This window comes from Calcarisporiella thermophila (genome assembly GCF_041956535.1).
Source record: "Calcarisporiella thermophila strain CBS 279.70 unplaced genomic scaffold VTP21scaffold_1, whole genome shotgun sequence".
Classification (NCBI taxonomy): Eukaryota; Fungi; Calcarisporiellomycota; class Calcarisporiellomycetes; order Calcarisporiellales; family Calcarisporiellaceae; genus Calcarisporiella; species Calcarisporiella thermophila.
Genome location: NW_027192191.1, coordinates 480575 through 501090, shown reverse-complemented (window position 1 = coordinate 501090; position 20516 = coordinate 480575). Strand labels below are relative to the sequence as shown.

The following is a 20516-nucleotide window of genomic DNA, read 5'->3' as shown; positions in this document are numbered from 1 at the left end:
GTTGAGAGCGGATTGCGTAATGAAGAGTGAGCCAGAGTTGGGCAGCAATATGGAGAGCAAAGATTAGAATGCCATGGCACCACTTATTGCTTTACAAGCAGCATGAATGCAAAGGAGAATGGGCCTGAGCAAGTTAGAACTCAAAAGAACGCGTTTCTTAATTTTTCTGAGACGCGCGAAATGCATTCTGTTGGAATGCGGAGTTACAAGCTCGGCACATCCATCTGTGCTTTTTTTTTCATTTCCCCTTTCATCGACCCTCCGCAGTAATCGATGCACGCCCACCAGGGTATCTCTGCTCTCCATTCAACGAAAACAGAACAAAGGCGGACCCTCTGCCGATATTAATCATGCTACTAGGCGCGCAATTCTCTGCCGCGGCTTGGGAGCAGGCTGCAAGGAACTGTCGAGATCCAGCCATCCGTGCTAAGAATAAAGCGGCCCACTCCAATCGACCGGAGACCGCAACCATGGCTCCACTCCCACTGCTTCAACCGGAATGGCAAGGCGGTTGTTGCCGACTGGTATTGAAACGCATAAGCTCTCCGTTCCAGAGGTTCCACGCGCTGCTCATGCTTGAGACCCTGCTCCGGCCGTCACTCGTGGGCTTGCGGAGGCTTTCTCCTCGCCCAGGGAGATGGCCTGGCCGGCTTCTCCATGTGTGGTGGTGGGGTTCCAAGGCCAGCCTAGGGCGCCTCCTCCCTTCTTCCAAATGGAACTCTAAAGCTATGCAGTATTTATTTAATGCAATAAAATAGAGAAGATCAATGTAAACTTATGTTCATGAGGGAGAATTAGGGGGTTGGGGGAGGTTAGGGAAAAATAAAACAGCAAGTCAGGAAATATAAACCAACACTAAACAACAAGCACTGAGAAATAAATAAATATTAAAAAAAAATAATTAAATATATAAATTAAATAAACAAAAAGTACCAGAGTGTATATGCGTATAATATGTATTAACAGATTAGCACTTTGAAACATGCCACAGCCCAATCGTATAGTCGGGTGGAAAGTTCGGCCGATGGGGCCGTGCATTCATCAATTCGCACAAATTCTCCATGGCATCGCGATCGGCTGCAGCTGGTTCTCCAAGACTGTCCATCAATGCTGTCTCATTAGACGCATTCTCTACACTATTTGGTGCCCGCCCAGGCTCGAGAATGTCCATTAGCGTGAGAGAAGCAGCCGCAATAGGGCATTGCGCGTTCACGGAACGTTGATCGGGGAAGAAATGCACACCATTTCTCCCTTCAGTTGCATCCACCTCCTGCTGTTTGGTAAGGCTACTTTTGGAATCGAAGGGGATCGGGTTGGATGAAGGGAGAGAGGGTGGGGTAGGATCGCCTTCATCACTTGTGTCTTCAGATATAGACAGGTCCGGGGGGTGAAGGATGGAAGAGGAGACTAGCGATTGAAAGTTCAATGAAGAGTTCAAGTAAGCATCGGAAGAATGGTTGCCACTACTATCTGAATTTCTCTTTTGCGTCGCTGGATTATCTATAAACAGAGTCATGAGTCGGATGGGGGAGCGAGATTTCATTCTTTAGCAAATTACCGTTAAGTTTCTCGGCCTTGATTTCTGGAATCTCGGCCTTCGTGAGCTTTCTTTTAAGTCCCCCTGATCTTGCAGGCTCCTTATTCTGAAGACTCAACTCCTCTCTCAATCGCTTGTTCTCCTCTACGATCTCTTCATATGCTCGCTTCAACTCATCAAGCTCTTTGGCCTTTTCCTCGAGATCCTTCACGTACTGGATTTTTCTTTGCCTAAATGCCCTCTGCGCAGCGCGATTTTGTTCTGCTCGGCGTGCTTGCGAAGCAGCGCGTTTTGCAGAATGGGAAGGGTCGACGCCGTATTGCGATTGCAAAGGGAAATGCATCGCTGGTGGAGAGTGGCCTGACATGTTAGCATGAGCATTAGCTGGCCCATGTCCACTTGGCACTGCTATTGGCAGAGAGGAATTGGGAGGTGAGTACATAACGGTTGATGAATTTCAGACTATTAAAATAAAAGAACATACTTTGGACGTTGGATCTAACACTAGAATCGTCAGGTAAAGAGCGCCATTGAGGGGCTGGATGAACGGAATACCAGGGTTTTCCTGCGGTACCCACGGGTGTCGAGGATAATGGCTGGGATGGAGGTGGAAAGGGATTAGCGTTTTGCGAGGCTTGCGAAGTTTGGATTGGCGGCCAAACATTCTGGGTCGATAGGTGGAAGGGGGGTTGTCGGTCCATGTTGGGGGACGAATTCAACCAATGGAGCAACCGAAAGAAAGGATGGTAGGGAGCTGACGTGTGCGGATGATAAAGAGAGAATGCACAAATTCTATTTAGTTTCAGGTTAGAAATAAGAGAATAGCGGCCTCAAGGGCGACATAAATGTTTGTATTTATCGCTGTACCTGAGCGAAACAATCCTGGGTTAGAAGTGAAACCCAGTTGGTCTAGGCAATTTTTATTGTATTCCTTGCTCCACTATTTTTTATTTTGCAGGCTCCCGATCGAAAGGCCTTGCCTAAGTAGCCATCTAGCGCATGGGTTGGCTGCTTATGACAAGAACATTCCCGAATTCACCCAGCATCCCCCTCCCATGGATGCGATCATCGTATTGCACATGGGATTAGCGCGAGGAGACGGAACTTTCCCGGTTTCACCACTATAGAGGGAAGTTTCATAAAGACCTCCCACACTTCGGAGACTCTCCAAAACTGGTAGTACTTAAGTCGTTTAACTCCGGGATTTTTTCAAACCATTGATTACGAGGAGGAGCATGCTTTGACACATATGGAGTGCACCATCAATTAAAAAGGGAAACAATTAAATATATTTTTTACAATTCCAGTTTAGCACTAGAGGGAGGGGGAGGTGGGAGAGTCTCTTCATGTTCGCTGCTTCGCCATGTAGGTTTGGAACGTATTCGAGTACTTTTTGGACTTCTATCCTTCTCCTCTTGGCTCGTTCTCGAAACCTCCAAATCCTCCATGACGCTGCGTCGCGCCCGCTCCCGCACATTGAGCCCACCTGTTTCAACAAATTCTCGAAGTCCTTTCCCAGCTTTGTACCCTACAGCTTCCATCTCTTCAAGAGCCACGTAGCACCGCGAGTCTTTGGCCCTAGCCAATTTCTTGATCAATGTTACATAGGTGTGCTCGGGGGGAACCACCCCATGAGATTTGATTTCTTCCAGGAATGTGAACGCATCCTCATAGTCGACTTGCGTGCACGCGAGGGTGACCAGTTTAGTGTATGTTTTGACTGAGGGCGCCACGCCGCGCTCGCGCATTTCTGCGACGATTTTATCTCCAACCACGCGATCCCGCGCCTGGATACAAGCATCGAGTAGTGCATTGTAGGTGTCCACATCGGGGGTCACGCCAAGCTTCTTCTCCTTTCCCCACAATTCGACCGCACGATCGAGAGTCCCCACATTGGCACAGGCCCGAATTAACGAGTTGAAGGCCGTGATATCGAGGTGCTTCGACTCCCCACACAATTGCTCTGCCGCCTCAATGGCTTGGTCAAGGCTGTGGCTGTCCCGTCCGATAGATTTAACAAGCGGGGTCGCGGTGGTCAAGGAGGGCGTGATGCCAGCCTTCCGCATCACCTCTAGAACACTCATGGCGCTCTTCCAGTCGCGGCTTTGCGCAAGCGCCTGCAGAAGAGGTGCGAGATGATGCTCTCTGCAGGCAACACCCGTCTCGCCAAGGTGCTTGATCACATCCTTGGCAAGCTGCGGATGACTCAGGCGTGCTGCACAGTTCAGCACAAGGAGACAAAGACCTTGGTCAGGTCGGATTTTATGCACTCGCACCGCTTTTTGCCAGCAATACAATACACCCTCCACCTAAAAGAAGAAATGAAGAGAGGATAGGGGGTGAGTGGAAAAGCTGCATTGGGCATACGCCGGCAGGAAAGTGAAACTAAAAAAATTTCCGCCGCCCAGTTATCCAGTATCCATCAAAAATTTACCTCGTGTTCGTATGCACACACTCTTAACACCTCCAGGTAAAGGGATGGATACACCTCCACATAGGTCTCGGTTGCCTTCCGTAGCAATCGCATGGCTACCTCAGGCTCCCAGAAATCGACAGCTTGCCGTATCAACCTTATAAACGTCTGCAATGAGGGCTGGATCCCCTCCGACTCCATCTTCGCGAGCGTAGAGAGGGCATGTTCAAGTTCTTCGTTGTTGCACATGCCATCAATGATGTGCTCATAGGCCACTTGGTTCAGCTCAAATCCTGCGTCTTTCATTAGACGGATGATACATTCGCGTTGGACGGGATCACCCACCTTGGCACATGCCTATTATAGAGAAATAAGTAATGCCCACTTCTCTTTAGTATCGCTTCAGACCCTCCGACCAGATATGAAACTTTTTTATCTGGCAAACATAACCTAATACCTACTTGCAATAAAGCAGTATAGGTTCCTATTGTCGGGGAAATGCCCACTTGTCTCATTTCTTCTAATGTCTGCATGACCTTGGAAGTATCTCCCAGCTGTTGGTAGGCCCGTAACAAGGCATTATAAGTAATTAAGTCTGGCTTCAAGCCCTGTGATTTGATTTGTTCGCATATTCGAAACACCGCATTTGCTTGAAAAGATTTACTGGACAAATGATCTAATTTTCGATTATAAACACTCAGCGGATCGGTTGGATATGAGTGCAATATGATATGGCGTTTTGTGGTGGAATGACTGGAAGAGGCCGATCTGGCCGCATTAACTGTAGAAAAAAAGACACAAGACGAAGCGATTAGAAAGCATGGAGACCAATTTGCGTCAACATAAGGGATAGGAAATGGACATATATGTTGTGTGTGTGATGTCGACTAACCTGTATGCAATCGAGATAATTGCAGACCTTTTCCACACGGAAATGTCCGAGTATGTGACAAACATCTATGGAAGGTATTTAATAATACGTGATTCTTTGACATTTCCACGGGGAACACACACGAACCTCCATAGTTGTTTACTGCGATTGCACTAACTGATTCAAATCCGTGACGGCAATTTCATAAGCCACATTAAGACCTGTTTTAACTATTTGACCTCAAGAGGTCCCCTCCCGGAGGTTTGAAACGCGCTGAAGTTATTGTGTCTAACTTGCCGGAAAAGCTCTTTAGCTTTCATTGAGCATTTCTGATCTTTTTTTAAAAAAATTGTAATATGTTTGGGTCAGGAGGTGGCTCGAGCGGTTTTGGCGCATTTGGCCAACAAAACCAACCACAGCAACAACAACAACAACCACAACAGTCGTCTGTTTTTGGGCAGAGCGCGACTCCCGCATTTGGATCCAGTAAGTCGATAACATCATAGGCATAATGGAACCGATGAGAGGAATTCACACTACACTTTATTATAGCAGGCTTCAACACGACCCCTAGTATTGGTCAGTCAGGATTTGGTCAATCGCAGTCTGCTTTTGGAGGATCTACTACAAGCGCGCTGGGTGGATTTGGAAGTGGGTGTTTCAACTTTGTTTATTTGATGTGCACATATAATAGTAATTATTTTGCTGGACTGAGTAGATGCTTCTGCTCCAATTCAAAGTGCATTTGGACAACCTCAACAAACTAGCTTGACTAGTGGCGGCATGTCTGGTGGTTCTGCATTCGGAAGTATCGGAAATGCACAAGCACAAAAATCGGCAGTTTTTGCCGCCGATGAGACCATTTCCAACGGAACAGCCACCGTTTCTTATCAAACTACCACTGAACAGGATTTGCAGGGCTCCTTGGTAACCTATTTCTCAATCAATTGCATGCCTGCTTACAGAAACTATTCCTTCGAGGTATGCTTAATAGTCAACGATAAGAAGCCATTTTTTTCTTCATTTCCATTTTATTCTACCACACTTATTCTTTATAGGAACTTCGCCTGCGTGACTATGAACAAGGCAGAAAGAGCTCGACTGGGGCCGCATTTGGTTCCGCACAGCCTTCCGCACAAACGACTTCCTTCGGGATGATGGCCTCGTCACAGCCCAACCTAAGTACCACCAACACCAGCTCCGTATTCGGACAGAATCAACCTCAAGCACAACCTTTTGGACAGACGGCTTTCGGGCGGGTAGGGTTTGGCGGCACTACCTCTCAACCTGCTTTCGGTCAACCTTCCGCTCCTACGAGCACGCCAGGTGGAGGTGGATTTGGGTCATTTGGATCATCCCTAGGTGGAGGATTTGGAGCAGCACCGCCGGCCTCATCTCCGTTCGGAAATCCTTCAGCAGCTGCCACGACCAATATATTTGGCCAAGCCCCGCCATCTCAATCACAACCACAACCAGCGCAACTAGCGCAATCAACACAACCAACACAGCCACAAGTAGCTAGTGGATTTGGAACTGCGCTAAGTGCCACCACCACGCCTAGCTTTGGGCAAACTGGATTTGGATCATTCGGTGCAGCAAAGCCTGCACCGACATTTGGTAGCACTGGATTTGGGGGAGGCGCGGCCTCCTCCCCGTTCTCTTCCCTCTCTACGGCACAGTCCACACCAGCTTTCGGAAAGCCCAGTCCATTGGGAGCCACCCCTTTGCAAGGGGGCTTTGGAACCGCAAAACCCCCAGTTTCCGGGACGACGACGCAGCCAACCGCCAGCCCGTTTGCATCTCTCGGGGCAGGTGCGACTTCAGCGCCTGCATCAAGCCCATTTGCCACGTTAGCGCAAGCAGGAAATAAACCAGCAACTACCCTTGGCCAGCTAGCCTTGGCCCCCACTCCGCAAGTTACTACGACTCCGGCCACCCCTGCTGCACCCGTGGGTGCATCTGCTGCTCCCTCCCTATTTGCATCTTTTGGGAAGACTTCTCTAGGTGGCCCGGTTGCAACCACTGCTGCGGCTGGCAACGCATCCTCTGCTGCTACTGATCCAACGTCAACTACAAAGTTGGCGCCATCACCAGTCACAACTACCACCGCCGCAGCCTTGACCATGAGCAGTCTCGCTACCGGCACCCCTCAGGCATCCATTATTCCCTCCATTACTGCCTCTAGTTCTCCCGTCGTCACCCCTGCACCTTTATCAACTCCTGCCCCCACATCCAATGCGCCCGTTACTGCCACAACTGCGGCGCCTTCGACTGCTCCAGCCTCTACTCCCTCTAAGCCGCCCACCCCTCTTCCAACCGCTAGTGCTACTCCCTTTGCTACTCCAGTGAAAGCTCCTAATACAACCGCGATACCCTCAGGAAAACTTACCACAGCCCCTGTGCTGTCCAGTGCCGATACCGCTGGCGATTCCCTGCCTAACCTAATTGCTTCTCCCGGTCCACGCGAACGACGGCTTTCCGCTCCAACTGTTACCTTCCGCTCCCCCCGTACCCTCCTGCGCATGAAATTGCGCCCCGTCACCACCGTCTATGACGAGGATGAGACGGAAGACACCAATAATACGCGGCGCCGCAAGACGCGAAGCCGCGCCGCTACCGACGCGGGCAAGCGGAGAAGTGTGGGTAAATTTGTAATTGAAACGGGGCTTGATGAGATATTTGAACGGTTGACTTTGGAGGCAAGTGTTGAAGAGAATGCAGACGAGCCATGTTTCTATGTGCAGGAAAGTCAAAATGACGAATAGGCCCTCCATCGGGGGAGAAAATGCGCTGGGTCGAGGAGAGAGGGGAAACAGTGGAGGCAATGAATGGGCAATGGCCGGTTGTATCTGGAATTTTCGATTTCCCCTAGCTAAGGTTGCTATTTTAACTTTTATTAAATGGTGTAAATTTTTTCTGATTCATTGCCATATGTACATTCCACCACCTTTCAGCTTCGTTATAATTCATCCTATTTCTCTTCAAACTTTGGTTTCACAGCCATTGCGAGATAAAATAGGTCGTGTGAATATACACGCTTTTTCGTGTGAAAAAGTGTTTCAGTGGCAGTTCGGAATAAGTAATTAATTTGAAGATTATCAATGCTTAGTTCTTGAAAAAAAATTTTGCAATTGTTGGTTCCGTGCGCTGCCTCTTATCTTACAGTTTTGCAGTAATATTTGCTTATTTCCTCTTTTTTTCCTTCTAACCCTCCCGTTTTCTCACCTATTCTCCTCTCCTGGCTGTTGTAGAGCCCCTACTACAAACCATCCTCCTCACCGCAATTAAAAAAAAAAGAGAAAACGCAATGTATCCATCACGTTCAAAAACCGATCCCATCGAACCTTCTTCCTTCTACACTTCCTCGCATCCTCCTCCTCATCCTTCATCGTTTACCTCGCCCAACATTCTACCCCATGCCTCACCCTTTATTCCACCCGTCAACAAGATATCGGATGCATTTTCTTCTCCTTTTTCTACCCTGCATGATGGCCCCCTCGCCAACAGCAAGAGCTGGCGACGCTTCAACACGCCACTTGTGGAGCATTCAGACACTTACGCACTGAAGCCGACAAGCCCCTACCCGGATTACATGCCTCCCGACTATCATCGAAGAGTGCAGCAAGGGGTAAGAACAAAGTTAAGCGAGCACCCGCACGCAGCACCAACTGAAAGGCTCCCATCCATTGCCTCGTGTCTCTCGGAGCTAACCCCCCCTCCAATATCCGCGTCAAGCTCAATCAACTCCTCATCTGACTCAACGCATTCTGCTTCTCATTCATCCTCATGGCCTACAGCATCCGTCCCCGCAACACGCTCTCAGCTTCCGATCACCTCCTCTTACACCTCAACCTCGATGTCCATTTCTTCGCTCATTGAGAATCAATCCCCAAGATTGTCCCAGTTACCCCCGCCAAACCGCTCACCCTCAGTACCAAGGGCATTCTCGTCGTTGAACACAACTGCAGCGAGCCCAGTCGCACCCGCTATTAAGGTGGAGCCAATCCCACCCATTCCACCTCTGGTTGCCAATTCTTGGCATATATCAGCGCAGAGAGTAGAGGAACAAAGGAGGAGCACCATCAGAGATAGTGGCGGTGGAGGAAATGTTATCCAGAGATATCCTGCTGCTAGAGGCGCATATGTTTCTCCGCCTGCATTCTCCTCGCCTCATAAACAAGAGCCCCAGCCCGTTAGGAACATCCGCAAGCGTATGCGTACCCATTCAGCCGAGATGGAGCTTGTGATGATCAAGGATCGAAATGCAAAGATTCGTGAATATATCCTGCAGAATTTCACCTATACCCACCCGCAGCTGCCGCCTCCCGGCTTATCCTTCACCCCACGGCAATTCGGCAACAATAGAACGGCGGTGGTCATGACGTGCCTACACTGCTCCGTTGCTCAGAAATCTTACGGCAGTGAAAAACGGTTCCTATGCCCACCTCCAGTGGTATCGATTAGCGGGCTGCCCAAGCCAAACCCCACCGGTGCTATTGACCTCAACAGTAGATACACTCGCACCTTGGCTCCAGAAGTGTCCCTGGCGGTGATATGCGAAGATTCGGTGCAAGAGCAGACCGAGCATCTCGAGGATGCGTCCACCATCTTCAAGTACCTCCACGTCACTAGCACCGCAAAAGCGAAGCAATTCCACTTGCGGCTCCGCTTGCATACTCAGTACCTGCCCACCCTGCCCGTCCTAAACACCGAGTTTGTGTCGGAGCCGATCGCGATTATCTCGAAGCCTTCAAAGAAGACCACCAAGTCGAAGAACATTTCGTCATGCATACTAAGGGGCACCAGGGTTGCACTTTTCAACCGGATCAATTCGCAGACGGTGCGCACCAAATACGTGGGCGTGGATCGGGGGCGGCTATGTGCTAAGAGCGTGGGGTGGAGCGCGTTCAATGTAAGGGTGCTGAGCGTTCCCCAGCTGATGCCCCGCCCCTCACGTCGGGGTTGCCGCGTTGCTCCTATCGCACCCGAAGCTGGTGCCCCAAGTCTTCTCGTGAACAATAACACCACCTGCGTCGACGAGGACGAGGAGAGTCCCATCTTCTATGGCTCGGAAATTGTTCTGACGGACGTGGCGACCGGCATTTCGTCGGAACCGCTCATCGTGCGAAAGGTCGAGAAGGGCCGCGTTTCCGTCACCAATTCGGGCCCCGTCAGTCAGATGCAAAAGATTGCGCTTCAGCGGCCGGGCGAGAATGCATACTTGTGTGCGGCCATGGGAGAGGTAAGCGAAGGCTTGCTCACCTTCCAACGAGCCCGGCAACCACGGGAGAATGGCGAGGTTCCCTCTGGCTATGGCAATGAGGGTGGCGACGGAATGGGCGATGATGTGGAGGATTCGGTGTGCTGGACTATTGTGGGTGTTTCCGAGTTCAAGAGGGTGTTCGGGGTCGTGGAGCCTGCTGCTGTGCGGAGTGTTGTGCGAGCACCCCCCCATTTGGTGAATAAGCCGATCTATAAGCCCGGTACCCATACGCTGGAGCTGGCCTTTGCGGGGGACGTGGATGTGTTTTATTCGAAGACCAAGGGGGGAGAAGACGAGCCAATGATGTCCGAAGACAAGGAAGAAAGGGGAATGGAGGTGTGGCTGGGACCACATGGACCTTTGCCTACCAAGATTCTCGATATCCGTCCTGGTGGGAGACAGAAGCGCCGCATGGTGGAGCAGGAGGGAAAAGCGACAAACAAGGCCCAGTTGGAAAGCGAAAGGGAGAGTGGAGAAGAGGAAAAAGGTGGCGAGGCGAGTGGCAGTTGTCGCTTGTTGGTGGAACTCCCCATGGCAAGCGAGTTCTCCGCCTCCGTCACGGTGGTTGCATATCCGGTGATTCTCGTGCGAAGGGATGGGGTTGTATACCCGATGTCGTGGGGTATGGAGTGTCTGTTTGGAGGTGAACATCGTTTGGCCCGGTGGAGTGTAAAGGAAATGAAATGATTCTCTAGTTTATTTTCCATATGTACTATTTACGCCTCCTATTATATATCTTTTACCACATTTGTTTTATTTTATTTTATTTCCTTTTATTTCAACTTATACTCTCCGATGATTTGTTTTAGTGTTGTGTAATACTTTCTAGATGCTTATTTTTATTTTATTTCTCTCTCTGTGTGTATGTGTGTGGGTGTGGGTGTGTTTTCTTCACGTATGAGAAATGTGACATAAATACGGTATCTGTGCACTTTTGTATTTGTAATTTTCTCTCTTTCCTCCTCCTTTTTGTTAGTTACGTGTTTTTGTTTAATAATAGCAGTTTTTGTCTTTGTGAAGCCGGCGCAAACCATATATCAAATTACCGATGTGCGCAAACATTACAGTACAGAGATGGCAATATCATATGAGTTAAATATACGAGAAAGTTGGGAGGAAAAGAGAGGGGAGGAAGAGGAGTGGAGAGAAGGGGGGAAAGTGTAAAGATTAAACTAGTCCAGAGTCCAACTGCATTCCTTGGGTACGGAAAAGGGTATCAAACATGAATCTAGATAGATGTCTACTTAGGAAGGATGTGGTCCCTAGCAACAATAGGGAGAAGTCTCCAAGGACCACCCCGAAATCAAGCCCTGTTCTCGGTGAGGGGGGTATAATGCGCGCGATTCACGCGGACGTAACACAGCATCAGCACCCCCATAATGATGCCCGCCAAGCTGGCCAAAGTGGTAAGATAGAGTGCAGGCGCAAAGCAGGATCGGCCCTCGTGGCACCGTTTACCTGGTCCTCCACTCCGGCTATCAAACACCACGCCAAACACCAAGTTGAAGAGCATGCCCCCAATCCCGGGAGCCCATGACATCCAGCCCCAGTTACGACCAAAGTTGCGGAGTCCCCAGAGCTCGGTGGTAATGGTGGGCGAAACGGTGAAGATAGTCCCGTACGCCGTCCCAATAAGCAGCGTGACCATAAGTAAGGAGTTGTTACCGGGCGCGATTGTGGTCGCGGCTAGAAACTGTCCGTATGTCATGATGCATCCAGCAAGGATAAAAAACCATAGTCGGTCGATGCCACGCCGCTTGGCCCAGTCAGAGACGATACCCGCAAGCACACGCCCAGAACACGAGCAGGCGGATATCAAAGACACATGCAACGTGGTGAGTGCGGCAACCGTGTGATTCCCACTCAGGCTGTCGAGGTCAGTAATCCCCGTCTCGACAGCTTTTCCGTAGAGCGCCTCCACAATAGAGCCGATACTATTAATGTACAGCATGCCCGAACCTGACAACATAGTGAGGCCCGTGATGAATACCCACATCCCAACATCTGCAAAGAAAGGACGATCCTCAATCGAGATTTTGGAATCTGCATCTTCAATCATATTGGGTGAATCTATCGTCACATGGGCTCCCTCCATTGACGTAGCGGGATCTTGTAATAGGGGGGCACCCTCTTCCAATCGCTGACCTGCAAGATTCGCCGAATCATTCGTCCCTGAGACCTCCCCCTCCTCCTCTTCTGCTGTAGCAGTGGGAGTCCTCACCTTGGCAAGTCCTACCACATTAACCAGATTAATCCCGGCAGTAACCAATCCCATGAAGAACAAAAATGCATAGGTGTCCAAGTCGCCATCTTTGAAGAAGAACACTCGTCCTATTTGACTCCAAATAAACGCAGAGAGTCCGTATGCGCCAATGGGCACACCCAACGCTATCCCACGGTGCTGCGAGCTAAAGTTTTTGGCTTGAGCGGAGACCGATGCCATATAGGCACAGTTGCTTCCTAAACCAACAAGCGCAAAATATAAAGACATGGCGATAAAAGACGTGGTCGCAAGGCCCGCATTGTAGGTCAAAGCCATAGCAATATAACCGGAAGAAAGAAAAATGGCGGCCAACACGCATACTCTACATAATTAAATAATTAATATTCAAATAGTACTCAGATAATGTACCATTGGATGTACCTCCGATGGCCCAGCCGATCCACCCCAGATCCCACGAGCGGAGATAGAATAAACCCCCCAATGTCCCCTACTAACCCGATGGTTGATGTCTGTGTTTGTGAGTAGTTGAGCTTATCTGCCAAACTGTTACTATAGAGGCCAAACATATACAGTGTGCCAGCTGATGCCATCCCGATGACTGCACAGATGAAAGAAATGGCGAGCCGAAGTTTCCGGCCATTTTCAATTGACGCCATTTCTTTCGTTGATATAGGCTTCAGGTATATGGGGAAGTCGAGAGAGGCCGATGGGAATTATCAAATTGTAGTCTGAATGTTTAAAAAGAAAGGACCGCTTCTAGACTTGTGACCACCGACCATAAGGTATATTTGGATTCAGCTAAAATTTAAAATTCAAAATAGAGCAAACAAATGCGTAAGACTGTATGGAATCCTCATGCGTATCCAAGAATCGGATTGCTTGGAAGAATTTGAAAACTGGAGCGTGGAAATTGTTGAGCCACCACTGTCATTTTACGATCACCAAGAGAATGGGACGGGCAAAAATCAGGGTCATGAATCAAAATCAAACAATAATAAATTCTCATCCTACTGCCAGTCCATTTATTAGTTGAAAGACCTCTAGGTTGTCACCTTTACACTGATAACAATTGAATTGCGAGAAAATATTGGAATAGACGAAAACACTTCAGTGCAAGCAATACTAGCTTAAATTGTTACCAACTAAAAACGCTCTTTCAATTCTGCATTGATATTTAAATACATCGAAGCTTAAACCTATAGAAACTAATAGGATATAATTGTTGAATGCACGGACTCTCGTTCTAGAAAAATGCCGTTGGTTTTCCTCCCAACGTTCGACTCCTTAACTCTATGATCGCTCTAGATATTAGCCGTTAATTAAGTCCAATAATATGGGCGGAACAAAGTTTTTTCGCGTAAAAATTAATACTGCCAGGGATAGATTAGGCCGTTTTTAGTTGGTACATACTATCTTCCAGCACTCCCCCACATCATATTTCCCTTTCCCATTTGCGCCGACCGAATAGTTATACAAATATTTGTACCAAATAGTATTTTAGAAGCAAGTCCAAGAATCCAAGGCGATTCATATATACAGTCATAAATATTGTCTATCCATTTTCGCAAGCTGGATAACATGCGGTGTAAATGGATAATTCTTCATCCAAAAGGCGTCAAATGGATATTCATTATTTAAAAAAAAAATATCATAAACCACTTCGGCAGGGTACACCTTGGGGAGATTATAAAAAGGGACTATGCTATCTCTTGTTTTTTTTATTTCATTTTCCGCGAGTATCCTATTACAATCCGGTAATAAGATTCCTTCCTCATATATCCAGCTATTGCATTGAAGTCATGCTGTTCCCGCCGACCAATCAAACCATACGATTCTTGGTCCTTTATGGCAAGTTTCATATCGCCCACTTGACAAAAATATGATAGAAGCATTGTCAATTTCACCATAGTACTCTATATGGTATCAGGGTTTGTAAGAAGAGATTACATGGGAAAAGTTTTAAACAACCAGATTTCCAGGCATTCGAGCTATAAATGCTCAGAGCATATAAATACTAACGCCGACCTTCTTGTTAAGCGTTTACCACTTAGACTCACCATTTTTTTCTCACCTTGGTTCTTACACTTTAGCAATGACAGGCAAAGTGGCTATTATTTTCGGAAGCAATGGAATCTCTGGGCACGCGCTTACAGAGCACCTTCTTACTAAAACGTCTCCACAAGACTTCAAGAGGATAATATGTGTCTCTCAGCGCCCTCCTTTGCATCCGTTCAAGGATGCTGATAAATACGGTCGGCTTGAACACATCACTATTGATTTGTATGGGACGCCTTTGGAGAAGATGAAAGAGGAATTGAAGAAAGGTGGGGCCCAGGAAGTGACACACCTCTACTTTTTTGCGTATCGAGATATGCCAACCGATAAGGAGTTGATTGATTGGAACTTGAAGATGTAGGTCTTAATTAATCTTATTTTGGAATCTAAAGAGTGCAATATCTCTTATTTATATATCTTAATATCAAGGCTGAAAAATGCAGTGATCGCGGTGGAAGATATAGCTTCCAAGCTGCAGAGAGTTCACCTCCAAACCGGGACAAAAGTAGGCGAAAATAAGATCAGAATTCTAATCGTATTACCGCATTATCTAATCACCATTTTCAATAGTATTATGGATGCCACCATCCTAACAATACAAGAACACCTTATCGTGAGGAGTATCCTCGACTTGATGAGCCCAATTTCTATTATGACCAGGAAGATTTCCTCCTTGAACATCAGAAGGGAAAGAAGTGGGCTTGGGTCGTCGTTCGACCAGATGTGATTGTGGGCAGTTCTCGTGGAAATTTCATGTCAATGGCACCAACAATTGGGTTGTATTTCGCACTGGTGAAGGAGTTAGGACTACCCGCCTTGTTTTACGGTAAACTATCCTGCGGAAGCAGGTATTTTACGGAATTCATAATTAAATAGGTTATGATTTGGTAAATAGGCTCAAAATTCTGGTGGGAGGAGTTTTGTGACTTTTCGTACGCCCCTCTTCTTGCAGAGTTCACTGTATGGGCATCTACACATGAACAGTGTGCAAATGAAGCATTCAACTGCGTGAACGGAGACGTGACCCGATGGGAAAATATATGGCCGCTACTTTGCAAGTACTTCGACGTGCCCTGCCCAGAGCAAAATTTTAACACACAGGGAAAACAAAGCGGGCTGCCTTCGCTTATAGACCTTGTAAAAAGTCATGAGCATGAATGGGACGGGATCGCGGAGAAATACGGGTTGGATAAGGAGGCCTTCAAATATGCTACGTGGCAATTTGCTGGTACGCCTTTATTGCCTCATTTTTCTTTTCTTCCCGTTTGATAGATACCAAGTTATTAATCGCTGGATTTTTTTTAGAGGGCATGGCCAGTAGAACTTGGAAGGTGCTTTCTTCGATGAGTAAAGCACGAAAACTTGGCTGGACCGGATACAAGGATTCGGATGAAATGTGGATTGAGATCATGGACCGCTTGAAAAGAGACCGCATCATCCCTAACTATAAAAGCAAATAGGATATCGAGCGAAAGTAAATAAGCATGGCTCTATCGACTCTTTAGCTTCGTGTTAAAATACAAAACCCTTTCAATAAAATTTCATCAATACTTGTTTCCAATTTTTATTGTTTTTCTAGCTGATCTCATATCAAGGCATTGTGACACTGGTTGTCTTATTGGCTATAGCTTATAATGTTGATGGAATAGCAACAATCCATGACAATCGTTGCTTCAAATATCTACGATGAAAAAAAAGAGATGATATTTGGGCTAATGTGTTATGTGCAAATATAAATAAAAAAGAAAAATATTACTCTCCGGCCGGGAATTGAACCCGGGTCGCCCGCGTGACAGGCGGGAATACTAACCACTATACTACCGAAGACGACTTGAAATGTTTCATAGAAATGGCAATTTGAGGTAAGAATTTATAATATCAGAAAATCTGAAATATATCTCTAATTAGTACAAACGATATTAATAGGATTCTACTTAGGTGTGAACAATAGGAGCTGATTCTCTCTCATTTGGAAGATAACTCGATCGAAAGATCTTCTGATACAAAGTAGATAATGAAATTATATGCACCGACCGAGAAGATCGCAATGAAAAGCTGGAGTCCTCGAAAGGTGAAAGTCCCTCTTTTCTATTGTCTATTCCTCATTGGATGAATTCACTGTACCCCAAACCAAGCTTCCACCTTAATCGTCGGGAATTCGGCCAATTTCGTTCCATTACCATTACTGACCTACTCTTTATTCCCTTCCAATTGATATTAGGATACATTGGATCAGTGGGTATATAGTATATGATTCCACTGTTTGGTAATTTCAGTCTGGTTAGCGCTATTGCCCAGGATTATTCAAAACTGACGAGAATATCTTTAGAGATCCACATTACATACATGGCCATGTGTTTGCGTGGTGATGCAAAAATCTAGTGGATTGTATACGAAAGACTGAAGAGCCAACTTTGAGCTACAGCTAGGTTGAATTTAAAAGAGCGTTTATCAGCCATTTCGAGCAGTAGGATACTCGCTGAAGAAAATTGATTGTTGTGTCAGTCCTGAGGTTTGGTACTGCTTGGATCGAGTGGTAGCCGTTCCCAAGTATTATTGATACCGAAATATTTTTCCACTGGAATCCTTCGATTGTGTTCTTGAACATTCCCATCATGTGGTAAATATAACAGAAACTTAGTGCACTTGCACTTGACAAGCCCTTTTCACGCAAACCAAAAAGTCTCGCTCACTTTTGATTTTCTCTTCTGATCTCCATTGAGTTTTGTGGGAAAGTACCGCGGCGTAGATAATTATTAATTGAATAGTGTTTACAATATTCCATAATGGTAGAATAAAAAAATGCCACTAGTAAGGATTTCAATTTTGTTTCAGTTCGCTGTTATTGTCATTGCGAGCGATCAAGTTGAAACTTTTTCGCCACGAGTCGATTTTCACGTAAGATTCTTTATTTCAACGAGTATGTTGAACACGATATGAAATCGTGGAGCAGTAAGAATGTACTCGGGTAGACAATTTCTTAAATGGGAAAAAATGCTAAATTTCAATTCGCCTAAATTCTCTAGATCTATATTTATTTATCCCTGTGATCACTTGGCCTCTTTCCTACAGTAGCTCCTTTTACCACTAAAATTATATACTTTCGCTTCAAATATGACAAGAATGAGCATCTCAAGAGTACTATTTGTAGTGACTGCGTTATTGTTCAGTATATCTTTAAGCGAAGCGGCGTGCGGGCTCAGCGCCAAATACGGTAAAGGGAAAGCGGTTTGCTTTGGTACAGGTACAGAAGTGTGTCGCAGGTTAGCCGCAGAATTGTCTGGCGAATATGATTGCGAACAGTATTCCGTCCGCGGCTGGAGATGTAAAGCTCGCGGCAAGCGCAATTGCGAAAAAAAACAGCAGGCCTTCATTGATGCCTGCTCGAAGTATAATGGTAGTTCAGAGGTAGAAAAGGCCTGTTAACAAATTCGTCGAATCAATACTTGTATTAAATAGATTCTTCCGCTGTTTAATTATTACTTGTTTCAGGTAGTGGTTTCATTAGTCAAAATGGTATTTTTATCCGCAAAATACATCAATCATTACCATTTTATACAAAGATCAAGAATTTTCGACTTCAGGAAGCAGAAAAAAATAATTTCGAATGCGCAAACGATAGATTTAAGAATGCCACTATGAAAACGTTTTTAAGTTATGAAATTCTACTACAGATGCAATCTTGCCACGCAGTTCGTTTAACTACTTTTGAATCTCTCCAAATTGTTTACCTTAATGAAACCTTCTCATAACAATTGAAGAAATTTCACAGCGGATTGTGCATAGATTCTCTGTGTGATTACTTCCATAAGGATATGTCTATCGACGCTTAAATGCCTTCAAGGAGAGTTAGTTTATGATGTAGTACTTAATCGTGCGTTTCATAATGTCATAGAATAAATGTGGAAGTGATTCAATACGAACAATGTATAATTTCTCTATGATTGACAAAATATTATCGCAAAAGTTCGCACAGGGTTTTACCTTCTTAAATTAATAGGATGTCGAAGTGGTTTTGTAAGTATAATGTATAACATTGAAAAAAAAAAGGTAGCTCTGCAAAATAATAATGGAGGGAATTTGAATGGATAACTTTGGTGAGTGCGGAGTTTAAAAGCTCGCGTTTTCGCGTTTTTCGCGTTTTTAATTTTTATCCCAGCTTCCCTTTTTTAATAACCAAACTGCGTCACAAAAGACTCGCGTCCTATTCGCTTGCCAATATAACGCGAAAAATGGAAAACGCGTCCCAGGGAAAAAAAAAAAAATAAGATATATATTAACGGTCCCTCGCATTTCCCTCCTCCGTCTTGCAAATACCCTATTAAAAAGCTAACCTAACCTACACTTTAAATATACTCTCTAAACTTGTATATATCTCTGCCCGTTAGTTTATATTTTCCTTTCAGAGCACTTTCAGTTCATGGCTACACTGTGCACTTCCATGCCGCTACAAATTTCGAATGCACTTAATCTTCCGGACACATTTACGGCTGGCGCTGCGATTGCTAAACCTCAGTCACAAAAGCCACAAGAAAGCCACACTACCGCATCCTCACTACCGCCAGTCGAACCTGTGGTTGTAGTAGGAGAGCGTGATCGTGACCTCACCGTCGGGAGAAGTCCTCGCTGCACAATAAAAGTCGGAGGTGGGAACCGTCAAGTCTCGCGAGTGCATGCAACTATTCGTTGGAACCCGGAAAGCCAATTTTTTGATTTTCACATTCATGGTGTCAATGGTGCGATAGTGGACGGCATTCCATATCAGATGGGAAAGACTGTTGCGTTGGTGGACGGCTCCGAGGTGGATATGCTGGGTGCCAAGATGGTTTTTAGGATGCCCCGGAATATGTGTGAACTGGAAAAATCAGCACTAGATACGAAGGAAGAGAACGACGAAGCATATGAAGAGGTAGAGGTGGAGGAGGAAATTGTGGAAGAGGAAGACGTTGCAGTGCCAATCATGCCATCCAGCCCTTATTTGCATCCAGTAGAGGAAGAGGAGGAGGAAGAAGTGAATGAAAACGAGATAAGTGGGATTAAACGAGTCCGTGATACAATGGAAGCTGATGAAGTGGAAGGGGAAAAAGGAGTTCGCATCGTCGAGGAGGATGAGGTTGAGATAGATATAACTGAGCCCCCCGCAATCTCCACATCGTTCAAAGCGAAGGACGAAGGCGTTGGTGCCGAGCTAAATCTAGACGCATTTTCTTTCCATGGAGTCGATGAAGATGCAAAGTTACCCAATAATGAAGAGCAGCTGCCTGAAGGTGTTGACTTTGTTGGGCTTGTGATTGATGCGCTTGTTTTCTCCCGCAAGAGCTCCTCGACGGTTGGTGATATTTACCACCAAATCATGACAAACCACCCATCATATGCTGACCAGAGCACTACCTTGTGGAAGATTCAAATTGAGAAAACTTTGAACGAACATGATTGCTTCGGCAAAGTTGAGCGTCGAGGGAAAGTTGCAGACAACAAGCCCAAGGAGCATTTTTACTATTACATCAATGCAAACGACACAGATCTGTCGAGAAAACAGATTTATTCTTCACTTATGAAGGGAGCACGCAAGTGCGCTCTAACGGATAAACAGTACTTCTTTAAGAAGCCTCCTCGGCTACCAAGTGACACTCGACGCCGGTATAATTACGATTATTCAAGTCGGAGCAGCAGCCCTTCAACCCAGCCCACTACAGGCGACCGGAAGAGAACTGAGCCAAAGAGCCCCTGGCCACCAAAACCAAGACCTCCTGCAGATGTGTCCATGGAGGAGGAGCACGAAAGTGCTATTTCCTCATCCACAAAGAAATTGGGCTCTATTTCACAGTCAAGCAAAAGGCAGCGTATTCGATACTCATCACCGCCCACATCTATCACTGAGGGTCTTCGGTCTTCCTCACCGGTCCCAGTCCCAGTTGCAGACTCGCCACACTATCAAACACCTAAGGCGCGGTTCTTGGCTAAAAGAGACTCGAATCAGCCTCCATCCTCTCCCGCGATCGTTCCTTCTCTCTCCTCTCCGACCAGGGATAGACATCACGGCAATATATCTTTGAACAACTTAGTGTTCACTAGTGATGACGAATTGCCTTTGTCGGATTTGTAAATGTACCTGTGTTAATAGTAACTTTAATAATTTGTTATGGTTTTTTT

The 20516-nt window shown here is 46.3% G+C and overlaps 10 protein-coding genes and 1 non-coding gene across 11 annotated transcripts; 7 read left to right on the top strand and 4 right to left on the bottom strand.

Annotated features, from left to right (window-relative positions):
- Nucleotides 1–350: 350 nt before the first annotated feature.
- On the top strand, nucleotides 351–758 carry VTP21DRAFT_229 (uncharacterized protein; the record flags this gene model as incomplete). Its single annotated transcript, XM_069392466.1, has 1 exon — nucleotides 351–758. The coding sequence occupies one exon, from the start codon at nucleotides 351–353 to the stop codon at nucleotides 756–758; it is 408 nt and encodes a 135-aa protein (XP_069256608.1).
- A 209-nt stretch (nucleotides 759–967) lies between these two features.
- VTP21DRAFT_228 (uncharacterized protein) lies at nucleotides 968–2238 on the bottom strand (the record flags this gene model as incomplete). Its single annotated transcript, XM_069392455.1, has 3 exons — nucleotides 968–1500; nucleotides 1559–1945; nucleotides 2022–2238. 3 exons carry the CDS (start codon nucleotides 2236–2238, stop codon nucleotides 968–970), a joined length of 1137 nt encoding a protein of 378 aa, XP_069256607.1.
- A 144-nt stretch (nucleotides 2239–2382) lies between these two features.
- VTP21DRAFT_227 (uncharacterized protein) lies at nucleotides 2383–2664 on the top strand (the record flags this gene model as incomplete). The annotated part of the gene is made up of 2 exons (XM_069392444.1): nucleotides 2383–2423; nucleotides 2496–2664. 2 exons carry the CDS (start codon nucleotides 2383–2385, stop codon nucleotides 2662–2664), a joined length of 210 nt encoding a protein of 69 aa, XP_069256606.1.
- A 168-nt stretch (nucleotides 2665–2832) lies between these two features.
- On the bottom strand, nucleotides 2833–4945 carry VTP21DRAFT_226 (uncharacterized protein; the record flags this gene model as incomplete). The annotated part of the gene is made up of 4 exons (XM_069392434.1): nucleotides 2833–3846; nucleotides 3972–4307; nucleotides 4412–4731; nucleotides 4843–4945. The coding sequence occupies 4 exons, from the start codon at nucleotides 4943–4945 to the stop codon at nucleotides 2833–2835; spliced, it is 1773 nt and encodes a 590-aa protein (XP_069256605.1).
- Nucleotides 4946–5177: 232 nt separating this feature from the next.
- On the top strand, nucleotides 5178–7586 carry VTP21DRAFT_225 (uncharacterized protein; the record flags this gene model as incomplete). Its single annotated transcript, XM_069392424.1, has 4 exons — nucleotides 5178–5307; nucleotides 5374–5472; nucleotides 5540–5802; nucleotides 5880–7586. The coding sequence occupies 4 exons, from the start codon at nucleotides 5178–5180 to the stop codon at nucleotides 7584–7586; spliced, it is 2199 nt and encodes a 732-aa protein (XP_069256604.1).
- Nucleotides 7587–8128: 542 nt separating this feature from the next.
- On the top strand, nucleotides 8129–10771 carry VTP21DRAFT_224 (uncharacterized protein; the record flags this gene model as incomplete). Its single annotated transcript, XM_069392413.1, has 1 exon — nucleotides 8129–10771. The coding sequence occupies one exon, from the start codon at nucleotides 8129–8131 to the stop codon at nucleotides 10769–10771; it is 2643 nt and encodes an 880-aa protein (XP_069256603.1).
- Nucleotides 10772–11387: 616 nt separating this feature from the next.
- VTP21DRAFT_223 (uncharacterized protein) lies at nucleotides 11388–12964 on the bottom strand (the record flags this gene model as incomplete). The annotated part of the gene is made up of 2 exons (XM_069392402.1): nucleotides 11388–12669; nucleotides 12729–12964. 2 exons carry the CDS (start codon nucleotides 12962–12964, stop codon nucleotides 11388–11390), a joined length of 1518 nt encoding a protein of 505 aa, XP_069256602.1.
- A 1436-nt stretch (nucleotides 12965–14400) lies between these two features.
- Nucleotides 14401–15823, top strand: VTP21DRAFT_222 (uncharacterized protein; the record flags this gene model as incomplete). The annotated part of the gene is made up of 5 exons (XM_069392391.1): nucleotides 14401–14720; nucleotides 14793–14868; nucleotides 14934–15189; nucleotides 15259–15591; nucleotides 15669–15823. The coding sequence occupies 5 exons, from the start codon at nucleotides 14401–14403 to the stop codon at nucleotides 15821–15823; spliced, it is 1140 nt and encodes a 379-aa protein (XP_069256601.1).
- Nucleotides 15824–16118: 295 nt separating this feature from the next.
- VTP21DRAFT_t1 lies at nucleotides 16119–16190 on the bottom strand. Its single transcript has one exon. It is a non-coding gene; the product is annotated as a tRNA-Asp (tRNA).
- Nucleotides 16191–17486: 1296 nt separating this feature from the next.
- VTP21DRAFT_221 (uncharacterized protein) lies at nucleotides 17487–17789 on the top strand (the record flags this gene model as incomplete). The annotated part of the gene is made up of 1 exon (XM_069392380.1): nucleotides 17487–17789. One exon carries the CDS (start codon nucleotides 17487–17489, stop codon nucleotides 17787–17789), a length of 303 nt encoding a protein of 100 aa, XP_069256600.1.
- A 994-nt stretch (nucleotides 17790–18783) lies between these two features.
- On the top strand, nucleotides 18784–20469 carry VTP21DRAFT_220 (uncharacterized protein; the record flags this gene model as incomplete). Its single annotated transcript, XM_069392369.1, has 1 exon — nucleotides 18784–20469. The coding sequence occupies one exon, from the start codon at nucleotides 18784–18786 to the stop codon at nucleotides 20467–20469; it is 1686 nt and encodes a 561-aa protein (XP_069256599.1).
- Between the last annotated feature and the right edge of the window lie 47 nt (nucleotides 20470–20516).